At 37.2% G+C, this 23,266-nt stretch overlaps 1 protein-coding gene across 1 annotated transcript in view; it reads right to left on the bottom strand.

The window, feature by feature from the left end:
- LOC127680343 (selection and upkeep of intraepithelial T-cells protein 2-like) overlaps positions 1-20,775 on the bottom strand; it is a 77,034-nt gene extending 56,259 nt beyond the window's left edge. The window contains exons 1-2 of the mRNA XM_052175827.1: positions 20,666-20,775; positions 20,148-20,329 (exon numbers count right to left, since the gene is read on the bottom strand). Coding sequence (XP_052031787.1) covers positions 20,148-20,329; positions 20,666-20,775 — 292 coding nt within the window. The remainder of the gene's footprint in view (positions 1-20,147; positions 20,330-20,665) is intronic.
- Between the last annotated feature and the right edge of the window lie 2,491 nt (positions 20,776-23,266).

The raw sequence follows: 23,266 nt of genomic DNA, 5'->3' as shown, positions 1-23,266 counted from the left end.
TGTTGTTGATATTTGCATTTATGGTCCCTGATTCCTTCCCAAGGTTTTCTATCTCCAAAGTTGTCTCACTTTGTGCTTTCTTAGTTGTTTCTACTTCCGTTTTCAGATCCTGGAAGTTTTTGCTCAGTTCTGTCATTTGCTTGTTTGTGTTTTCCTCTAATACTTTGAGAGATTTTTGTGTTTCCTCTTTCATGACTTCTGCCTGTTGATCAAAGTTCTCCTGTATTTTTTTAAGTTATTTTTGCATTTCCTCCTTATTGGCTATAAACTTCTGACCCATATTGCCCTGAATTTCTTTAAGTGATTTTTGTGTTTCCCTTGTAAGGGCTTCTAGCTTTTTATCATTTTTCTCCTGAATTTCTTTAAGAGATTTATTTATGTCCTTCATGTGTTCCTCTAACAACCTCCTTACCAGTGCTTTTAAATCCAACTCTTGTTTTTCTGGTGTGTTGGGGTATCCAGGACTTGCTATTGTTGGAGAATTGGGTTCAGATGTTGCCATAATGCCTTGGTTTCTGTTAGTAATGTTCCTATGCTTGCCTTTAGCCATCTAGTTCTCACTGGTGTTAGATGGTTCTCACTGGTCTTATTGTCACTGGCTGGTGCCACAAACTATTGTGGACCTTTAGGGCTATTTCCAAGACACTGGATGACTGGGTTTCCTCTGTCACAGATTACTGATATGCTGCCTTCCTCTTTTGTGCCTTTCGAGCCCTGCTCAGTCTTGCCTCAAGAAATATTATACTTGGGTTGTCAAGGTGAACCAGGTATTCTCAGACTGCTCAGTTATGGAGCAAAGATGGTGAGTGGGGGGTCACTCCCTCTGTTGATTCTCAGGTAGGATACAGGCCCCACAACAGACCAGCTTGCAGATAAACTGCCTATGTTCTCAGGTCCTGAGCTCAGGCAGACCCCTGGAGATTTGCACCCCCAGAGATCTTAAGCTCAGGATAACACAGTACCTAGTGATGTTTTTCTGCCCTGGCAGGCCACAAAGATGGCCACGGGAGTAGCTCCCTCTGCTGTTCTCTGCAAAGGATACAGGCCCCCAGACCTACCAGCTGGGAGATGAACCACCTGTGTGCTCAGGTCCTGGGTGCAGGCAGACCTCTGGCCGTTTGCACCCCTGGAGATCTAAAGCTCGGGGTGATACAGTACCTAGTGACACTCTTCTGCTCCAGCACGCAGCGATTATGGCCGCAGGGATTCTCTCCCTCTGCTGGTCTCCAGGCAGGACACAGGCCCCACGCCCAGAGGACTGGCAGATGAACCACCCATGTGCTCAGTTCCTGAGTGCAGGCAGACCCCTGGCGGTTTGCACCCCCAGAGATCTAAAGCTCTGGGTGATACAGTACCTAGTGAAGCTCTTCTGCCCCGGCCAGCAGCGAATATGGCTGCGGGGATTCTCTCCCTTTGCTGGTCTCCAGGCAGTACACAGGCCCCACGCCCGGAGGTCTGCCACTACTGTACTTTTATCTCAGAATGATTCTAATATGTATCTGAGCCTGAAACAAATGGTGTAAAGGAGATATTCAGGTTGTATGCATATGTTACAAATGTTGAGTCTTCAAAGCATGCATTTTATCTATTTCAATGTACTTTCTTCCTGGAAAGTGAAAAGGACACAAGGAAATAATATTTGCTGATTAAATACAATTACTTGTTTCTATAAGCTGGATATTCTTGTGACTCTTTTCATTTCATTGCTACATTAACTCTTTAGGAACAATTATTTCAATACCCTGTCCTTTGTACCAGATTTTGATTTTCCTGGGGGACTTGACATTGATAAGACTCAGAAAGGCAAGTGAGAGATTCATACCTGAACTCATTGCTACCATCTGGAGGAGGCACAAGACAACAGAGTTTGTAGTAAGAAGTAGTCCTGTAGCTCCCATTATACCTGTAATGAGACACAAGTTAATAACCAGTGAGAACACAAATTTATAAAATTCAAATACGTCCATTTTTCTAGAACTGTTTTCCATGAAACCCATCACTAGGGCTCAATTTCTGACAATGAATAATTTCACTACAGTCGTTTACCTCATATTTTCTAAATCACCCTGACATTTTTATTTGCTAAATCTAGTGATGCTTGCTTTAGGAATGTTTCATATAATCACTAGATGAATCCAAATGCTTACTCCTCAGTAGAGAATCACATTCTCCCATGTTTGATGTTGGCTTCTAGATTTGGAAAATTTATTAGGTTGCCTGTCTTTCCAGACAAGTTTATGGAACTGCCAAACAGATCCAAGTCTCATAGGTCTTGTGGGCTAAGTGACTGTCTCATTGAGCTATATTTAATTATAGAAAAATTGTGATATAGATTAACCCATACAATTTTTAGGGTAATTATATTGGTCTTTTAGAAGGTCATGACTTTCTTGTACTCATTATTGAATTTTCTTCTTATGGAGAACTCACAATTAGATCCTGGTTTTGGTATTTAATTGTTAGTAAGAAGTTAAGGTGAAAAATAAATTATCATACACAAATGTGAAGGCTATGTCAGTTACTTAGTATTTTTGCCTTTGATAAACCACACAAATGTGATAGTTTTCTATTTCTATCACACACATACCAGGGTACATACTAGGGTTATAGAGAAATGAGAAATTGAATGGAACTTTAAAATGAATCTAATGTATACCTTTATCTAATATGTCCTTTATTTTTGAAAAATATCAAAATATTTGATATATTCTTGAATTTTGAATAAACAAAATAAAGTGTTTTCAATTATATGTCAACTATGATTTACAATCTTCTTGTTATTTCATTTATGCATGTATATGTTTGTGTGTATATGCCCATGTATGTGTGAGTGTGTTTTACCCACATAAACATATGTAACCTACTTGTATTCATAGTATACACAAAGATTAGAAAAGGTCTTTGAACTACCTTAAAACTAAGTTAAAGATGGTTGTGTACTACCATATGGGTTCCAAAACAAATCCTGTGTCTTCTGTCAAATAAAAATATACTTAACATGGAACTAGAGTTAAACATGTTTGTAAACCTCCATATGGGTGCCAGAACTTGTTCTGGATCTAGCACAAGGACAAAAGTATTCTTAAGTGCTTTTATGCTTCTCCATCCCTCTGTCTTTTATATTTTATTAGTAAATATCAGTTATATATAATGGATTACATGACATTTTGATTTGTGTATTTACTTTGTATTTACTTCCATTGCCCTCTCTTATGCCTTTCCATTCCTACTACTTTCTCTTTCCCACAAGTTTCCCTCATACTTTCATGTACTTTTATTTTATTGTTTTTAATAATCCTAATAAATTCAAGGTATTTGTTTATGATATATTGCTGGACTATTGTAAAGATTTGCTTATGTGAAAATAGCTCATTAGTGGCTACAACACTGAAAATAGTCTCTTCCCCTACAGGCAATGATTAGATTTATATAAAGCCTCAGAGTTGGATGAGATCTTCTGAGGTTCTTACAGTTCCATAATGTTAAACTGTGGAAACTGATCCTGTGCAGATCTTGAGTAGGTCATCACAGTTGTGAGTTAAAATATTTCCAAGGAAAATTTAATGTTCTATTCAAAAGTCTACTTTTCATTTCTTTAGGCATTCTACTAATGTGATACGTGTGCATTTTATGTGCTACAGTTTGATATGTCAATATGTAAAGTTTTCAAGTTAAATAATTTTGATGATCACTTCTAGTTCTTTTAAAAACAGAGAAGATTGGTCTCTTCTTCTTTTCAAGAGAGAGTATTCTCTGTATTTCAGAAACTTGACTAGTCTTCATCCCACTGAGACATTCCTGCTTTTCCTTCTGAAGTTCTTGGATTAAAAGCATGTACTAATTAATCTAGGTACAGTAAATTTTTTTAAACTAAAGTTTTCCAACTGCATTTATTTCTCCTAGATAATTATATTTTCATGTATTCTTAAAAATATCTCTCAGTTCTCCATATCTTTCCATTTTCTATATCTTAGTGAGGATACATTTTGCTCTCTACTATGAAATCAGTGCTTTAAAAATATTTTAATTAAAATAGAATTATATTTTCACTCCCCTTCCTTCCTCCATCAGTTTGCACACCACCCACTCTCAAGATAACAGCATCATTGTTCTTTCTTTATTATTGGTAAACACACACACATACATACACACACACATACATATATATATTTACATATATACAGATACTTTTCTATATACATATAAGTCTATATACTTATAAATATGAATTTATAGATCTATATATGTTTAACAACATTATTATATTGTAACATAAATAACATTATTGTTGCAACAATAGTAAAGCAGAAATTTCTATAATTGAATATAATTGTGTGTGTATATGTGTTCATGTATGCATGTTTGCATGTATATATAAATACACCCTGCTGAATTATTGGTTTCTTGTTTGTGTGAATATGGTTTGAAAGCTGGCTACTCTACATTGGACAAGCAATAGCAGGTTTATCCCTTGGAGAGACTAATTCCCCTTCTTCAAGGAATAATTAGTTGTCTGTAGTTCCTTGTCTAGGGTTGGAACGCCTGGAAATATTTTCCTTTCCACATTAACATGTCTTTTAATTCCATTGTTCCCATCCTGTTTGTGTAGCCATTTCTACAAAATCAGTTTTTAAAACTTTCACACATGACCAAAAAGATGAAATATATTTCTATTTTTGTTGGCCTATTCTAGAAAACACATTTTTAAAGACACATTTGAAAAGCTCCACAGTATCATCTCACATACTCTGTCTCTGATTTTGTTCATTACAACTAAATACAATAGAGAAGTTATTCTTGTGGATTTTATGGGATGGGCATGAATTTCGTTTTATGTACCAGAGAAATAATAATCATAAGTATATATTTTCTTTACCCTGATCAAATCACAGTAGAGAATCTGAGTTTAGTATTCATTAGTATTCAATTTTACAGTCATTGTCAAATTTCAGCTGACCCATTAAACTTGGAACCCTCACACAAAAAGGTACTAAGTCTCTTTTTTTGATCCCCAAATCCACTAATTATCATATACTTATAAGTACTTGGAAATTTGTTTCTAGAGTGAAAGTACTTCTCCCAGGAGACACAAGGAAGAAGAAAAAGGAGAAAAAATAAAAATTATTTGTCTAGGATAGAACCATATCCTAAAAGCTTACTAAATCCCCTTACTTACCTGAGTCTATTGATCCTAAAGCAGCTGTCTGCAGTCACTATTATAGTATCAACTGTGTCACCTCTGCTTCAACACTTTTCTGAAGCCACAAAGCATACCAAAGTCAGATGAAGATAAGGGTAACTAAATACCAACGCCCTACTCCTACCCTGAAAATCTGGGCACATGATTCTGCAAGCCTGCAATTTAGGACAGGGTTGGTCATATATCAACCCACAACTAAAATATTTCAGTACTTGCATTTGGTATTGCTCAGATATGAGTAAGACATGTCTCACCTAGAGAAGAAGTAAAACAAAAACCTAATCAATACTTACCCTATATTGAGTACAGAATAACAAGCAGTGCGGTATGCATTTTGAATGCTAGACCTATGCATATAAAGGGGAGAGAGTTGTAGAAGTACAAGTAAGTTCATATGATCCATTCAAGGATGTTTCATACAGTTAAATATAAATGACAATAATTTCAAAATCAAAAGAACCAGTTAGTCCAGTTAGGCAAAGGAGTACAGTGGTTACCCAGTTTGAAAGAGCAACCTAAACCTGGATAAGAAGTCTGCAAAGGGCCTGGCATTTGGTCCAGTCTCTATACTTGGCACATCTTGAAGACACAAATAAGAGTAGTCAATAAACCCCCCAGTAGCATGACTGGGAGAACAGACGGGGAGGAAAAACCAGAAGTGAGCACCAGGAAAAATTAACGGAGGTTTAAAAATTTTAGGATATACATGTGAAATATATATATATATATATATATATATATATATATATATATGTGTGTGTGTGTGTGTGTGTGTGTGTGTGTGTGTGTGTGTGTGAGTGTGTGTGTGTGTATGTGTGTCAATTTGAGCTAGTCATTAGTTGGCCATACCTTCCATCTCTGCTCTATCTTGTCCCTGTACATCTTATACGCAGGATACATTCTGGGTAGAAGGTTTTAAAGGTGTATTACTGTCATTTTTACCTTTAGTAGAAATTTTTTCTGGCTATATGACGTGGCCACATCTGGATCCATATCTCCTACTGCTAGGAATCTTAGCTAGAGTTGCCCCCATAGGAATCCTGGGGCCTCCCAATGTCCCTGATCACTGGCATATCGTAGAAATGCCCTCACCCAGTCGACTGCCAACCTTCATTTCTCTCTCCTGCTTTTCTTAAATCTGATCCCATCGCCACCCTTCTACACTCCCAATCTCCTTTCCAACCCAGTTCCCTCCTTCCATCAACCTCCAATAAATATTTTCTTTTCTTTTCTGAGAAAGATTCAACAATCCTCCCTTGGACCTTTCCTGTTATTTGAGTTCTTTTGGTCTATGGATTGTAGAAAATATGTACGTATTAGTGAGCACATACAATGCATGTCCATTTGGATATTGGTTACCTTACTCAGGACATTTTTTAGTTCCATCCATTTGCTGCAAAATTCATGTTGCCCTTGCTTTAATAGCTGAGTAATATTACATTATGGTAATGAACCACATTTTCTGTATCCATTCTTCAGTTGAAGGAAATATAGGGTTTTTATTTTTTTGCTTATTAATGATTGTGCTTTTTATTTATGAAGAAGTACATCCTTTGTGTACACCCAAAGAGATACTACATGTAAGATTTTCAAGTGTTTGAACATGCATAAGCATACATGTTTTTTTGCAGAATTATATATTTTTTTTGTTTTTTACCATAAAATATCTTCAGAATTATGTTTTTATTCTGACTTGGCCAAAGAATCTCTAGTTAGCACATACAAAGGTCTGGTGATGACTTTTCCTGCTTTTTGTTTAGCTTTGTTTTTTTTTTAAATATTTTTATTTTCTATATTCTTTGTTTACATTCCAAATGATTTCCCCTTTCCCAGATCCCCCCTCCCCATATGTCCCATAAACTTTCTTCTCTCCATCCATTCTCCAATCACCTCCCTCCTTTTTTTCTCTGTCCTTATATTCCCCTCCAATGCTAGATCAATCCTTTCCAGGATCAGGACCTTCTCCATACTTCTTTATGGGAGTTATTTGTTATGCGATTTCTGCTTTGGGTATTCGGGGCTTCTGGGCTAATTAATATCCACTTATCAGAGATTGCATTCCATGTGTATTCTTTTGTGACTGGGTTACCTCACTTAGGATGATATTTTCCAGATCAAACCATTTGCCTAAAAATTTTGAGAATTCATTGTTTCTAATTGCTGAGTAGTATTCCATTGTGTAAATATACCACATTTTCTGTATCCATTCCTCCTTTGAGGGGCATCTGGATTCTTTCCAGCTTCTGGCTATTATAAATAAGGCTGCTATGAACATAGTGGAACATGTGTCTTTGTTGCATGCCGGGGAATCCTTTGGGTATATGCCCAGGAGAGGTATAGCAGGGTCCTCTGGAAGTGTCATGTCCAGTTTTCTGAGGAACCACCAGACTGATTTCCAAAGTGGTTGTACCATCTTACAGCCCCACCAGCAGTGGAGGAGTGTTCCTCTTTCTCCACATCCTCGCCAACACCTGCTGTCTCCTGAGTTTTTGACCTTAGCCATTCTGACTGGTGTAAGGTGAAATCTCAGGGTTGTTTTGATTTGCATTTCCCTAATGACTAATGATGTTGAGCACTTCTTAAGGTGCCTCTCGGCCATCCGAATTTCTTCAGGTGAAAATTCTTTGCTTAGATCTGTACCCCATTTTTAATAGGGTTTTTGTTTCCTTGGGGTCTAACTTCTTGAGTTCTTTGTATATATTGGATATTAGCCCTCTATCAGATGTAGGGTTGGTGAATATCCTTTCCCAATTTGATGGTTGCCATTTTGTCCTTTTAACAGTGTCCTTTTCCTTACAGAAACTTTGTAATTTTATGAGGTTCCATTTGTCAATTCTTGATCTTAGAACAAAAGCTATTGGTGATCTGTTCAGGAACTTTTCCCCTGTGCCCATGTCCTCTGGGGTCTTCCCCAGTTTCTTTTCTATTAGTTTCAGTGTGTCTGGTTTTACATGGAGGTCCTTGATCCATTTGGAGTGAAGTTTAGTACATGGAGATAAAAATGGATTAATTCATATTCTTCTGCATGTTGACTTCCAATTGAACCAGCATCATTTGTTGAAAAGGCTATCTTTTTTCGACTGGATGTTTTTGGCTCCTTTGTCAAAGATAAAGTAACCATAGATATGTGGATTCATTTCAGGATCTTCAATTCTATTCCATTGGTCCACTTGTCTGTCACTGTGCCAATACCATGCAGTGCTGGTAGTAGTGCTGCTTGCTCTGTAGTATTGCTTGAAGTCAGAGATACTGATTCCCCCAGAATTTCTTTTGTTGTTGAGAATAGTTTTAGCTATCCTGGGTTTTTTTTTTATTCCAGATTAATTTGAGAATTGCTTTTTCTAACTCTGTGAAGAACTGAGTTGGGATTTTGATGGGGATTGCATTGAATCTGTAGATCGCTTTTGGCAAGATGGCCATTTTAACTATATTAATCCTGCCAATCCACGAGCATGGAAGATTTTTCCATTTTCTGAGGTCTTTTTCGATTTCCTTCTTCAGTGACCTGAAGTTCTTGTCGTATAGATCTTTCACTTGTTTGGTTAGAGTCACACTATGATACTTTATATTGTTTGTGGCTATTGTGAAGGGTGTCATTTCCCTAACTTCTTTCTCAACCTGCTTATCCTTTGAGTATAGGAAGGCAACTGATTTGCTTGAGTTGATTTTATAACCAGCCACTTTGCTGAAGTTGTTTATCAGCTGTAGGAGTTCTGTGGTGGAGGTTTTCGGGTCACTTAAGTAGACTATCATGTCATCTGCAAATAGTGATAATTTGACTTCTTCCTTTCCAATTTGTATCCCCTTGACCTCCTTATGTTGTCTAATTGCTCCAGCTAAAACTTCAAGTACTATATTGAAAAGATATGGAGAGAGAGGACAGCCTTATCTAGTCCCTGATTTTAGTGGGATTGCTTCAAGTTTCTCTCCGTTTAGATTGATGTTAGCTACAGGTTTGCTGTATATTGCTTTAATGATGTTTAGGTATGGGCCTTGAATTCCTGTTGTTTCCAAGACTTTTAGCATGAAAGGATGCTGAATTTTGTCAAATGATTTTTCTGCATCTAATGAGATGATCATATGGTTTTTTCTTTGAGATTGTTTATGTAGTGTATAGCATTGATGGATTTTCTTATATTGAACCATCCCTGCATCCCTGGGATGAAGCATACTTGATCATGGTGGATGATCGTTTTGATGTGTTCTTGGATTGGATTGGCAAGAATTTTATGAAGTATTTTTGCATCAATATTCATAAGAGAAATTGGTCTGAAGTTCTCTTTCTTTGTTGGATCTTGTGTCATTTTGGTATCAGCGTAATTGTGGCTTCATAGAATGAGTTGGGTAGAGTTCCCTCTGTTTATATTTTGTGGAATTGTTTGAAGAGTATTGGTGTTAGGTCTTCTATGAAGGTCTGATAGAATTCTGCACTGAAGCCATCTGGTCCCATGCTTTATTTTGGTTGGGAGACTTTCTATGACCCTTTTTATTTCTTCAGGTGTTATGGGACTGTTTAGTTGATCTATTTGATCCTGATTTAGTTTTGGTGTCGGATTTCTGTCTAGGAAACTGTCCATTTCCTCCAGATTCTCCAATTGTGTTGAGTATAGGCTTTTGTAGTAGGATCTAATGATTTTTTGAATTTCCTCAGTTTCTAGTGTTATATCTCCCTTTTCATTTCTAAGTTTGTTAATCTGGATACTGTCTCTGTGCCCTTTGGTTAGTCTGGCTAAGGGTTTATCTATTTTGTTGATTTTCACAAAGAACCAGCTCCTGGTTTTGTTGATTTTTGTATGGTTCTCTTTGTTTCTTCTTGATTGATTTCGGCCCTGAGTTTGATGATTTCCTGCCTTCTACTCCTCCTGGGTGAAATAGCTTCTTTTTGTTCCAGGGCTTTCAGGTGTGTCATTAAGCTGTTAGTGTATGCTCTCTCCACTTTCTTTTTGGAGGCACTCAGGGCTATGAGTTTTCCTCTTAGCACTGCTTTCATTGTGTCCCATAGATTTGGGTATGTTGTGTCTTCATTTTCATTAAGTTCTAAAAAGTCTTTAATTTCTTTCTTTATTTCTTCCTTGACCAAGGTATCATTGAGTAGAATATTGTTCAGTTTCCACGTGTATGTGGGTTTTCTGTTGTTTTTGTTGCTATTGAAGACCACTTTTACTCCATAGTGATCTAATAGGAGGCATGCGATTAGTTCAGTTTTCTTATATTTGTTGAGGTCTGTCAATTGTGACCAATTATATGGTCGTTTTGGAGAAGGTACCATGAGGTGCTGAGAAAAAGGTATATTTGCTTTAGGATAGAATGTTTTATATATATATATATATATATATATCTGTTAAACCTAATTTGTCCAAAGCTTCAATTAGTTTCATTGTGTCCCTGTTCAGTTTTTGTTTTCCTGATCGGTCCATTGAGGAAAGTGCAGTGTTGAAGTCACCCACAATTATTGTGTTAGGTGCAATGTGTGCTTTGAGCTTTAATAAAGTTTCTTTTATGAAAGAGGGTGCCCTTGCATTTGGAGCATAGATGTTCAGGATTGAGAGTTCTTCTTGTTGTATTTTTCCTTTGACCAGCAAGAAGTGTCCCTCAGAGTCTCTTTTGATGACTTTTGGTTGAAAGTCAATTTTATCTGATATTAACATGGCTACTCCAGCTTGTTTCCTGAGACCATTTGCTTGTAAAATTGTCTTCCAGCCTTTTACTCTAAGGTAGTGTTTGTCTTTGAGCCTGAGGTGTGTTTCCTGTAAGCAGCAAAATGTAGGGTCCTGTTTACGTATTCACTCAGTTAGTCTGTGTCTTTTTATTGGGGCATTAAGTCCATTGATGTTAAGAGATATTAAGGAATAGTGATTATTACTTCCTGTCATTTTTGACGTTATTTTTTAAATTTGATTGGTTAACTTCTTTTGGGTTTGATGAAAGGTTACTATCTTGCTTTTTCCAGGGTGAAGTTTCCCTCCTTGTATTGGTGTTTTCCTCCTTTGTAGGGCTGGTTTTGTGGATAGATATTGGGTGAACTTGGTTTTGTCATAGAATATCTTAGTTTCTTCATTTATGGTGATTGAGAGTTTTGCTGTATATAGTAGTTTTGGCTGGCATTTGTGTTCTCTTAGAGTCTGCATGAGATCTGCCCAGGATCTTCTAGCCTTCATAGTCTCAGGTGAAAAGTCTGCTGTAATTCTGATAAGTCTTCCTTTATATGTTACTTGGCCTTTTTCTCTTACTGCCTGTAATATTCTTTCTTTGTTTAGTGCATTTGGTGTTTTGATTATTATGTGACAGGAAGTATTTCTGTTCTGGTCCAGTCTGTTTGGAGTTCTGTAGGCTTCTTGTATATTCCAGGGCATCTCTCTCTTTAGGTTAGGGAAGTTTTCTTCCATAATTTTATTGAAGATATTTGCTGGCCTTTAAGTTGTAAATTTTCACTCTCATCTATGCCTATAATCCTTAGGTTTGGTATTCTCATTGTGTCCTGGATTTCCTGGATATATTGGGTTACAAGATTTTTTGCATTTTCTTAACTGTTGAGTCCATGTTTTCTTCATGGTATCATGGTATCTTCAGCGTCTGAGGTTCTTCTCTCTCTTGTGTTCTGTTGTTGATATTTGCATCTATGTCCCCTGATTTCTTCCCAAGGATTTATATCTCCAAAGTTGTCTCCCTTTGAGTTTTCTTAGTTGTTTCTACTTCTGATTTTAGATCCTGGATGGTTTTGCTTAGCTCCTTCACTTGCTTGTTTGTGCTTTCCTGTAATTCTTTAAGAGATTTTTGTGTTTCCTCTTTCATGACCTCAGCCTGTTGACCAAAGTTCTCCTGTATTTCTTTAAGTGTTTTTTGCGTTTCCTCATTATTGGCTTTTGTATTCTCCTGGATTTCTTTCAATGATTTTTGTGTTTCCCTTGCAAGGGCTTCTAACTTTTGATCCATTTTCTCCTGAATTTCTTTAAGTATGTCCTTCATGTGTTCCTGTACCAGCATCATGACCAGTGATTTTAAATCCAAATCTTGATTTACTGGTGTGATGGGGTATCCAGGACATGCTGGTAAAGGAGAATTGGGTTCAAATGTTGCCATATTGCCTTGATTTCTGTTAGTGACGTTCCTGCTTTTGCCTTTTGCTATCTAGTTCTCACTGGTGTTAGTTGGTCTTGTCAATGCTGGACTCACCAGTGCAAGCTGCTTCTTCCCAGGTGTCCTCTGGTGCACAGCTTACCTCCTGCACTGCCTGGAGACAGGGTGCTGTTGCCCAGGCTGTTCAGATCCCAAAGCAGACACCTGAAGGCTCCCGCTGTGGCCTGCTGGATTCACCAGAGCACACTGACTCCTCCCAGCCACCCTCCGGAAGCCCCTCTTGCCTCTTGCAGGACCTGGATATGTGGTGTTGCCACTCAGGCTGGTCTGGATCCGGAAGTGGAGAGATCTGAGGGCTCCTTCCCGAGTCCTCAGGACTGGAACCTAAGATCTGTGCCACCGGAGCAAGTTGTACGCTCCCAGACTGCCTCTGGGTGTACACCAGGTCTCCTGCCCTTCCTGGAGACTGAGTGCTGTGGCCCAGGCTGTTCAGATCCCAAAGCAGACACCTGAAGGCTCCTGCAGGGGCCTGCTGGATTCACCAGAGCACACTGACTTCTTCTCGCTGTCCAGCTGGAAGCCCCTCTTGCCTCTTGCAGGACCTGGAGATGTGGTGTTGCCACCCAAGCTGATCTGGATCCGGAAGAGGAGAGGCCTGAATCATCTCTTAAAAGCTGTGGAAAATGCCTGACAAGTTCCTGCCCCATTTTACACTGTCTGTCCCTAAGCAAGTTCAGCATTGGGTCAACATGGCCTCACTTAGTCCATATCCTTTAGCACCTGTTTTGCTCACCGTGCAGGATACCATCTTTTTGCATTTTTCTGAGAAACTTCACGAAGACAGAGTCACCTCAGGTGATCCTCTCATGTCCAGCCCCATGTTCAGGTGCCATTCATAACACCCCATTATGGCTCTGTACAATAAGTGACCAGAATTATTTTACAATAAAACTCTAACAGCTGATAAACACCTTCAGCAAAGTGGCTAGATATAAAATTCACTAAAAAAAGATCAGAATATCTTTCCCATGTATAAATCATAAATTGCCTGAGAAAGAAATTAGGGAAACAACAAATTTCATATTAGCCACAAATAATATAAAATATCTTGGTATCTTGGTGTAAATCTACCCAAGTAAATGAAATACCAATATAATAAAAATTTCTAGACTTAGAAGAAAAAAATTGATAAAGCTATCAGAAGATGAAAAGATCTTCCATGTTAATGGATGAGTAGGATTAACATAATAAATATTAACATAGTTAATAAATCACCCAGTGGTCTTCACTGGCTGGGAGACTACAAGAGGAAACTTTAAGCCAAGTAAGGAACATTATAGCGTGATGAAATGGCATGCACTCAGAACCAAACACTTCTGTAGGTAAATCTGGGCTTTGTAATTTATATAATGTATAATCCAGTGAGTCCTCACTGTAGTAATAACCAATTATTGTTACTCAAATTGACCTGGCAGTTTTGGTGCATGCTCTTTCCTACCTGTCTCAATGTTTTAGGTTCAGAAATGAAGGACACACACACAGCCTTTATATTTTAATATGCCTAAAACATCTCAATGGCTAGGCCACTTATTAACTTTATATGTAGCTGATATACCTTCCCATAATTCCAACTCACCACTTTCTAAAACCTGTATCCCATCTTTGCTGTCCTGGTCTCAGACCCATCTACCTCTCAGACTGAGTTCTCCAGTATCTACCTGACTGCTCTGTGTGCTACCTCTCACTTGATCTCAGCCAAAACACCAAGAAGCGATACAGCTACCTTTCTATGGAATACTACAAGTTCTGTCACCATTTCTCTGCCCAGTCATTGACTAGTAGCAACATTATTTACCAATCAAAAACTACTGGTTACAGGGACCCTCAGTATCTTATGGGCAGATCCTCATGCAATTTTGGAGGCCAAGTTAACATAATAAAAGCAGTATTAAAATAGTTCCACTGCACAGACTTGTTGACCATTGAAAAGACCTTTGCTCTCAGATATACAGTGAACATAGTTGTGTAAACTATAGGGTATGAAAACACTAATAACACCCAGTGTATCAGTCTTGTCAATTTAAGTACATTACTCCAGCACCTATCCTAACTTAAAGAGTTTACAATTCTATAACTGAATTATGTTTTGATTTTAACTTATATTACCATCTGAAAAAGCATCCTTTTAAATCATCTTCCTTAATGCTAAAAAACTTGTTTTATTATGACATTATAATTAGTCTTCAACACTACCAGATATCTGAGAATGAATTAAAAATTACCTGAAAATGTAGAAAGCATGAAAATACAACTTCTAAAATTTAAACAATTTGTAGAGTCAGCATGCTGCCTGAACAGTCCCCTAATTTCTCATAATTTTAGAACATCTGTCTTCAACCTTCTTGCTCAGACCATCTGGTAGACCTTGAAGCAGGAACTATGAAGGACTGTCTTACACTGCATTGCAGAACAAAGGTATCGACTAACCTGTATCATGGTCCTTTCCTAGACAGTATTTTTGTCTGCAGATGAATTATATTAATTTTTTGTAGAGTGGCTACCTTGCCACAATTGGAGCAACTCTATATTGAGGTTATGATGTTCAATATCATCTCTCAACTGTAAAACTCTACTGTCAGGAGCAGACATGTCTCCTAGTCAAAAGATCTATTAATATTGAATGAAATTTAAATGCCATTCTGTGGATTTCTGATGCTTTTGAAGTCCAATTATATATAGTATATCTGAACTGTCAAATGTAGAGTATTCCTAACTATTTCTATTTGAATAATAGAAAAAACAATGTATTATAATTAAATAAGCATCCAATATGACCATGAGTTTACTATCTGGACCTTACTAGCATTACTTAATCATCCTAAAAAGTTAGTAATAACAGCTATTAGAAATGACTGGGTCTAAGCCTTGTATTATTAAATGAATTGCATAGGTTCAATGCCTATCTAAGAGTATTAATATTAATTTCAAATTTTGTATCCATATAAAAGTTGTATAGCAATGAAAACCTTAAAACTGTATCAATAAAAAATTTCATACAAATGAAAGAAAATATACCTTAAATTTTGCATTAAAATGTAGAGATTTCTACCGATGTAAGATTATGGCTATAAAATATTTTGTTTTTGGATAACTATAGTATCCATGCCATATATATAATTTCTTATAATATTATTCTATCCCTCTTTTTCTTTCCAAGATTCTTCCTCTTACCTAAGGGAGAAGGGTTAGATAAGGAGAAAGGAACGAGAGAAATCCTCAAAACTGAGCTCTATATTTAGTTTCCTCCTTGTTCAAAATTATCTCAACTTCCAACCAAATTATCTCTTAAAATGACAGACAACCTGTTGTTTTGATGTTACTGAAGATGAGCCTTAAGCCATGGTGATATGATGAGATGCAAGGAATTATTTCAATCTTCTTGTATCAGTTGATAGTTCTTTTGTGACCAACCCCAGTAGTTGCAGGCATTCCTTGCTGCCTGTCCTAATGTTCTTGGTTCTCAAATGAAGGATACACACACAGCCTTTACATTTTAATATGCATTAAACAGTTTAATGCCTGGGCTACTTTTTAACCTCACATGTGGCTGATGTACCTTCCGATTATCTTAAATTGTCACTTACTCAAACCTATATCTCATCTTTGTTGTCCTGGAACCAGACATGAAGACCTCTTGGGCTAAGTTCCCAAGTAAGTACATGACTGCTATGCTCTCTCTCTGCCACCTCTCTAAAATGGCCTCCACTTTCCTCCCAGCATGGTGGATATCTCCATCTTTCCTCCTAGGTGCCTTGTCTAGAAATCCTAGAAGTCCAACCTCTGTGTCCCTGACCATCCATTGGCCACTAGCAACTATATTTCCCAATCAAAACTAACTGAGTTCAGGGACCCTCAGCTTTTTATATGTGAATTCTCATACAATGTTGGGAACCAATTAACATAATAAAAGCAACTTTAGACAAATTCCACATCAGCTTACCTTGAATAAGATAATAGAAATAAAACTATCTTTTGGGAATAATTTATATAAATTCAATAAAATGATTATCACAATATTTGGCATATGAAAAGTACTCTCTAATTACATTTTATACACTAGGAGTTTGTGGATTATATAAGCTAATAGAATAAATTGATTTTAACTTCTCCTTTGAGAAAGATGGTTGATGATCATTGAGTCCATGGTAAATTTACCCTTCTTCCATCACTTTGAACTCAGGTTTCTTAGTATAGAATCTAATCACTATTACCTGCTTTATTATTTACCCAGACTGAATTTTTGTGTTCCAACATAGCTGTTTCACTCAGTTTTACAGTAAGTAAATTGTTTTTGGTCATTAAGATTAAACAAAAAAGCCTTGTTCTTTTTCTCTAATTTTATATGTATAGGTCTTTTGCCTACATTCATGTCTTTGAATCACTTATATACACTATACATATAGTAGCTAGAAAAAAGTATTGGATCTCCTGAAACTGGAGTTACAGACAGTTATGAGCTACCATACAGGTGCTGGGAATTGAACTCAGGTTCATTGGAAAAATTAATCAGTGATCATAACCATTTAGCAATTTCTATAGCCCCAATAGTTGTTCTTACAAATAACTATTATTTTTGTTGTTGTTTTTTATTTTTTAGCCACTTGTTCCCTGTATCATGACAGAGTATGATGTACAGATTTAGCTTAGGCATAAAATTAGAAAGAATTTGGTCATAAAGAAATTATTGATTTATATAGATTCCTCTCTATTATATTAATGTGTTCAATACTATGACTTAAGAAACTACAATAATAAAATAGTTGAGGGGCTAGAGAGATGGCTTACTGCATAAGCATTTGCTGTGCAGGCAGAAGGAACTGAGTTCAAATCCCTCCATACACATTAAAGCAACTAAAGCTGAGTGTGTCTAGATATGCACCAATAACTTCAACACTATCGGTGGTAGAAAAAAGTGTGTCATTTCTGCTTTCTTTCTTCTAACATAGCTTAGGTTTAGTGAGACATGTTATCTTAAAAGAATAAATTTCATAGTGATAGAGTATGAAACCAAAAGTAAATCTCTGTTCTGTGAGAATGAAAGGACAAGTCTAAATATGTCCAGGCAGCTGTGCATGGAGATGTGCATATACCACACACACACACACACACACACACACACACACACACACACACACACACATGTTCCACTCACACTATTGTATTCTGAAATTAGTGATCACATTTTATCTGTCCTACAGTAACACTGTTATGGATCAATCATTCAGTGGTTTAAGGTGACAGTGACTCTACTATAATAAAAATGATTATTTCTTAAGAAATATACCTGGTAATTTTAAGTGTTTCAATTTGTGATTCTTTCAGTGTTCCAGTGTGTTCCTGTGTTTCAGTGTTCCAGGTTAAATTCAATAAGGGATATAGAATTTAACCATGAATTTGAAAAGTCCAGGAAATACTCACAGTGTACTTCATCTCTAAAACCAAAATTGCCTTGGGAATCTCAGCTTTGAAGGGTATAAAAATCAACAACTATAAAATAAGAAGAAAGCAGTGAATAGAACTGATATATATCTTTTAGTTTTACCTTAGCTCTACATATGATGCAGCATAAGGTTAAAAACCAGTTCCTAAATACATCTATCACTCTTGGATTATTTACCTGGTTTCATGAAATACAAAATTAAAATGTAAAATAAATATAAAAAATTGATGCTCTAAGAAAAAAGAAAACTTTATGTTTCATTTAATTCTCATTAAGCAGAACATCTTAAAAGATGAGAGAATGCCTTTAAAATGCATGTGACAAATAGTTCCATCAGACCAGAAAGGAGCTGCCAGGAGAGCAGGTTGCTCTTTAGGTTCTCCAGCACTCCATATCCTTATGCCTCTCTCCCTCCCTCCATGTCTTCCTTCCACCTCATCTTTCTATCTTTTTCCATTCCATTCTTCATTATGCTCTCTCTCCCTCTTCCTTTTGCATTATTTTCTTTCTTTCTTTTCTCTCTTATTTCTTTTATTCCTATCTCAATCTCTTCCACAGAGAAAGTTTGAGTATTAGGTTCATCTTAGAGATAGAACTCCCTCCTCCAGATTCTTCCAGATTAATAACCCTTTCTACCCAATGCAATTTTGTCTTTCTTCCCCCACCCAGCACATACACTTAAAATAAACCCTTCCATTTCATTTTGTTCTGCATATGTTCTAGGGCATGTGGCCTTAAACTAGTAGTTTGGCCTATCAAGAACAACACCCTGTAAAAAGCTGTCTATTTCAAGTAGCTAGACACTGCCAATAGTTCCTTGGGTAGGGGAGTCTCCTACTCTCTTTGTTAGGGTTTGTGTGCCTTGAGATTCGCCATGTCTTAGACATGTTGTCATACCTGCCACGAGTACATATGGCAACTGAAATTCAAACAACAGTATTTTTACTCAAGGTACCTACTAGCTTTATTTCTTTTAAAAAATGTTTTATTTATTTACATTCCAAATGTTGTCTCCCTTCCTTGTCCAAACTCAGAGAAGTCTTCACTTGATCACTGTGAAATGATGAACTGTGCCAGGAAACTTCCTAAGGTAGATTGTGTCTGAGACCGCACTACCCAAGTACCAACACGAGAAACCATAGGAACCTTCCTTCTCCTTACTAGATTCTTGGACAGAAACACATTTCACAATCTCCATATAGGTCACTTAGCCCCAAACAAATTTCTTCATGTTAATGAAGTACCTAGAGTGTTTAGGCAATAAGCATCCCTTCCTGTATATTACTCTCTGAAAAAGTTTTTTTTTTTTTTTTTTTTTTTTTTTTTTTTTTTTTTTTTAAATTTCTGGTCTACACTGAATTTTGTATGCATCTATTTTCCATGATGAATAGTGAATAAATGGTATGGATAAAATGTACTGTCTCATTGATAACCATTGTGGGGAGCATGAAAAAGGCCTTTACCCACAGAGCTATAACTTAGGTCTCCCATAGAAGGCCCATCTGCTCCTACAGACAACTGCTGCCAAGCTAAGGACAATCACCAATCAGCTATGTCAGAACTCCAATTTCCTTCTGGCCCTGGGCTAGACACCATCTTCAGCCTGAGGGACCTCAATATTCCCAGGCTATTTGTGGGTTCATGGAGCCTTAATCATTTCTTCCCAACTTCTCTATGCAGTTTCTCAGTGGTGACTGGGATACTGTGGGTCAGAGATCTCCAATTTCGGCTTCCACATTTTAGATTGCATCTTTGTATTCCCTGAGCAGTGTCTTGGCACTTCTCTAAAGCCCAACAACCAGTGATGGAAGTGCAGAGAGATCCAGTCAAAGCTCCCAGAACTTTGCCTCCACAGTGGCCTTGCCCAGCAGCAGTTCAGAACACAGAAAAACACATTGCCCTTCACCTTTACCTCTTAGAGGGTGCTCCTCCATGCACTCAACCTCTCACCTACTTATGCCCAACTCCCACCATTTCCCACTGCATTCCTCTTCTCTATGGCATCAAATTTCAATAGACACTTCCTCTCCCACTGATGCCAAACAATGCAGTCCTATGCTACATATGTTCTAGGGGGCATGGGCTAGCCCATATATGTTCTTCAAAACATGCTTAATTACAAATTTATACTGTTCAGAATCTCTTGTAAACCCTGCATCTAGCATTTGTCTAACAAAACTAGTATTAATGAAAAAGAGACAGTGAAAAGATTTCTGCAGTTTAATGTCCTTAAACACTAACTCATTCATTGGTTTATTCTTTGTGCTTCCAAGTTGATAATTAATCCTTCAGTATTGAGTATTCACTTACTATGAGGTGATTGTTTTGCTTCTTTTTAGCTGTTAGAGGGTTAAACACAGCATGTGATACCTTTCTGTGACTGATTTCTGAGGAGAAGAGACATCTCCATGTAGTTATAACTATCTTCATCCTGGAGTGCGATATTGAAGAATATGGAACTACATTCCCTTGGTTGTCTCTCCACTGCATTTGGGGTTGCAGAAACCACTCTACTGAAGAACATCCCACAATAGAATCCACCATAATCAGGACTTTGAACATGGATTTGCATCTTCATTCCAAAATACTAATGGAAATGACAAGGAGATAAAAACACAGTGACTGGTTTGAGGTCAGGTAGACAATATTGATTCTAATAACATGCATGAGTCTACTTCCATATTTTATCTCAAAATTAGACTAATTGCTATGTGATGTTTATTTTATGTGTGGTGTGTTTTTGAAGTAGATATTGACTTTTACTCATTATTTATATATCATAAAACATAAAATATAAAAAATTCATAATGTACAACCAAGACAATTTCATGTATTTCCATTCATTGGGCACAAGGATACTGGTACATTATATTCCATAAGCAACTTACCAGCTACACTGAGTTGTATAAAGGCCACATTCACTGGAGCCACTATGATGAAATGAAAATTGGTATGGCCCATCATCCAAAGTGCTGATATTACAAAGTCTAAGAGCCATTTTGCCCTTCCCAATGGCTTTTTTTTTTTTACAAACTTTATATGACTTACATACTCAGGATCACCTTTTCCATTCACTCCATTGCCACTTCTGTATTAATAAATAAGTTTGAATTTGTCACCCTTGAACCAGTATGCCTCGATATATTCCACAGATTTTCATAGAGACACCTGAGAGTTGAGGCCAGCAAGGCCTCCTACTCTAGACACTAAGTATCCAGCGGGGTAGTCAACATCACATTCTATCTGGAGAAAAAATTAATAATCAAAATAAATCTCAAACTATCAAGACTTTGCTGCATTATACTGCTTAGAAGACCATAACAAATGCTACCATCAAGGCCTAGCTAATATAAACATTCAACTCTGATTATTTCTTTTCATCTTCCAATTTTTGCAAAACCAGTGCTAGCTCATTTTTATCTTTAAAATAGTTTCTAGTGAAGTAGAAAGCTCAACAATCTCTCTTGCTACTTAAGAACTATATGGAACATTCTGTCTGCTATAACTATTTTGGAACTCTGGGATATATTAAAGGCTGTCAGTTTCTGTGATAAAATACATAAGATAAGTAATTATAATGAAAAATATACTTTTTTTTAAAATTTATTGATATATTTATTTATATTTCAAATGATTTCCCCTTTTCTGGACACCCACTCCACAAAAGTCCCATCAGTCCCCTCTCCTCACCCTGTTTTCCCACCCAACCCTTCCCACTTCCCTGTTCTGATTTTGTTCTATACTGCTTCACTGAGTCTTTCCAGAACAAGGGGCCACTCCTCCTTTCTTCTTGTACCTCATTTGATGTGTGGATTATGTTTTGGGTATTCCAGTTTTCTAGGTTAATATCCACTTATTAGTGAGTACATACCATGATTCATCTTTTGAGTCTGGGTTACCTCACTTAGTATGATGTTCTCCAGCTCCATCCATTTGCCTAAGAATTTCATGAATTCATTGTTTCTAATGGCTGAATAGTACTCCATTGTGTATATATACCACATTTTTTGCATCCACTCTTCTGTTGAGGGATACCTGGGTTCTTTCCAACTTCTGGCAATTATAAATAGGGCTGCTATAAACATAGTGGAACATGTATCCTTATTACATGCAGGGGAATCTTTTGGGTATATGCCCAGGAGTGGTATAGCAGGATCTTCTGGAAGTGAGGTGCCCAGGTTTTGGAGGAAATGCCAGACTGATTTCCAGAGTGGTTGTAACAATTTGCAACCCCACCAGCAGTGGAGGAGTGTTCCTCTTTCTTCACATCCTCACCAACACCTGCTGTCTCCTGAATTTTTAATCTTAGCCATTCTGACTAGTGTAAGGTGAAATCTCAGGGTTGTTTTGATTTGCATTTCCCTAATGACTAATGAAGTTGAGCATTTTTTAAGATGTTTCTCCGCCATCCAAAATTCTTCAGGTGAGAATTCTTTAACTCTGTACCCCATTTTTTAATAGGGTTGTTTGGTTTTCTGGAGTCTAACTTCTTGAGTTCTTTATATATATTGGATATTAGCCCTCTATCTGATGTAGGATTGGTGAAGATCCTTTCCCAATTTGTTGGTTGCCGATTTGTCCTTTTGATGGTGTCCTTTGCCTTACAGAAACTTTGTAATTTTATGAGGTCCCATTTGACAATTCTTGATCTTAGAGCATATGCTATTGGTGTTCTGTTCAGAAACTTTCTCCCTGTACCGATGTCCTCAAGGGTCTTCCCCAGTTTCTTTTCTATTAGCTTCAAAGTATCTGGCTTTATGTGGAGGTCCTTGATTCATTTGGATTTGAGCTTAGTACAAGGAGGCAAGGATGGATCAATTCGCATTCTTCTGCATGCTGACCTCCAGTTGAACCAGCACCATTTGTTGAAAAGGCTATCTTTTTTCCATTGGATGCTTTCAGCCCCTTTGTTGAGGATCAAGTGGCCATAGGTGTGTGGGTTCATTTCTGGATCTTCAATCCTGTTCCATTGATTTGCCTACCTGTCACTGTACCAATACCGTGAAGTTTTTAACACTATTGCTCTATAGTATTGCTTGAGGTCAGGGATACTGATTCCCCAAATTTTCTTTTGTTGCTAAGAATAGTTTTAACTATCCTGGGTTTTTTGTTATTCCAGATGAATTTGATAATTGCTCTTTCTAACTCTGTGAAGAATTGAGTTGGGTTTTGATGGGTATTGCATTGAATCTGTATATTGCTTTTGGCAAAATGGCCAATTTAACTATATTGATCCTGCCGATCCATGAGCATGGGAGGTTTTCCCATTTTTTGAGGTCTTCTTCCATTTCCTTCTTCACGGTCTTGAAGCTCTTGTCATACAGATCGTTCACATGTTTGGTAAGGGTCACCCCAAGATACTTTATACTGTTTGTGGCTATTGGGAAGGGGGTCATTTCCTTAATTTCTTTCTCAGCCAGCTTATCCTTTGAGTATAGGAAGGCCACTGATTTACTTGAGTTGATTTTATAACCTGCCACTTTGCTGAA

The sequence above is a fragment of the Apodemus sylvaticus genome, chromosome 3 (genome assembly GCF_947179515.1).
Source record: "Apodemus sylvaticus chromosome 3, mApoSyl1.1, whole genome shotgun sequence".
NCBI lineage: Eukaryota > Metazoa > Chordata > Mammalia > Rodentia > Muridae > Apodemus > Apodemus sylvaticus.
Note: the sequence above shows the minus strand (reverse complement) of the source record. Positions and strands in the feature narration are given on the sequence as shown.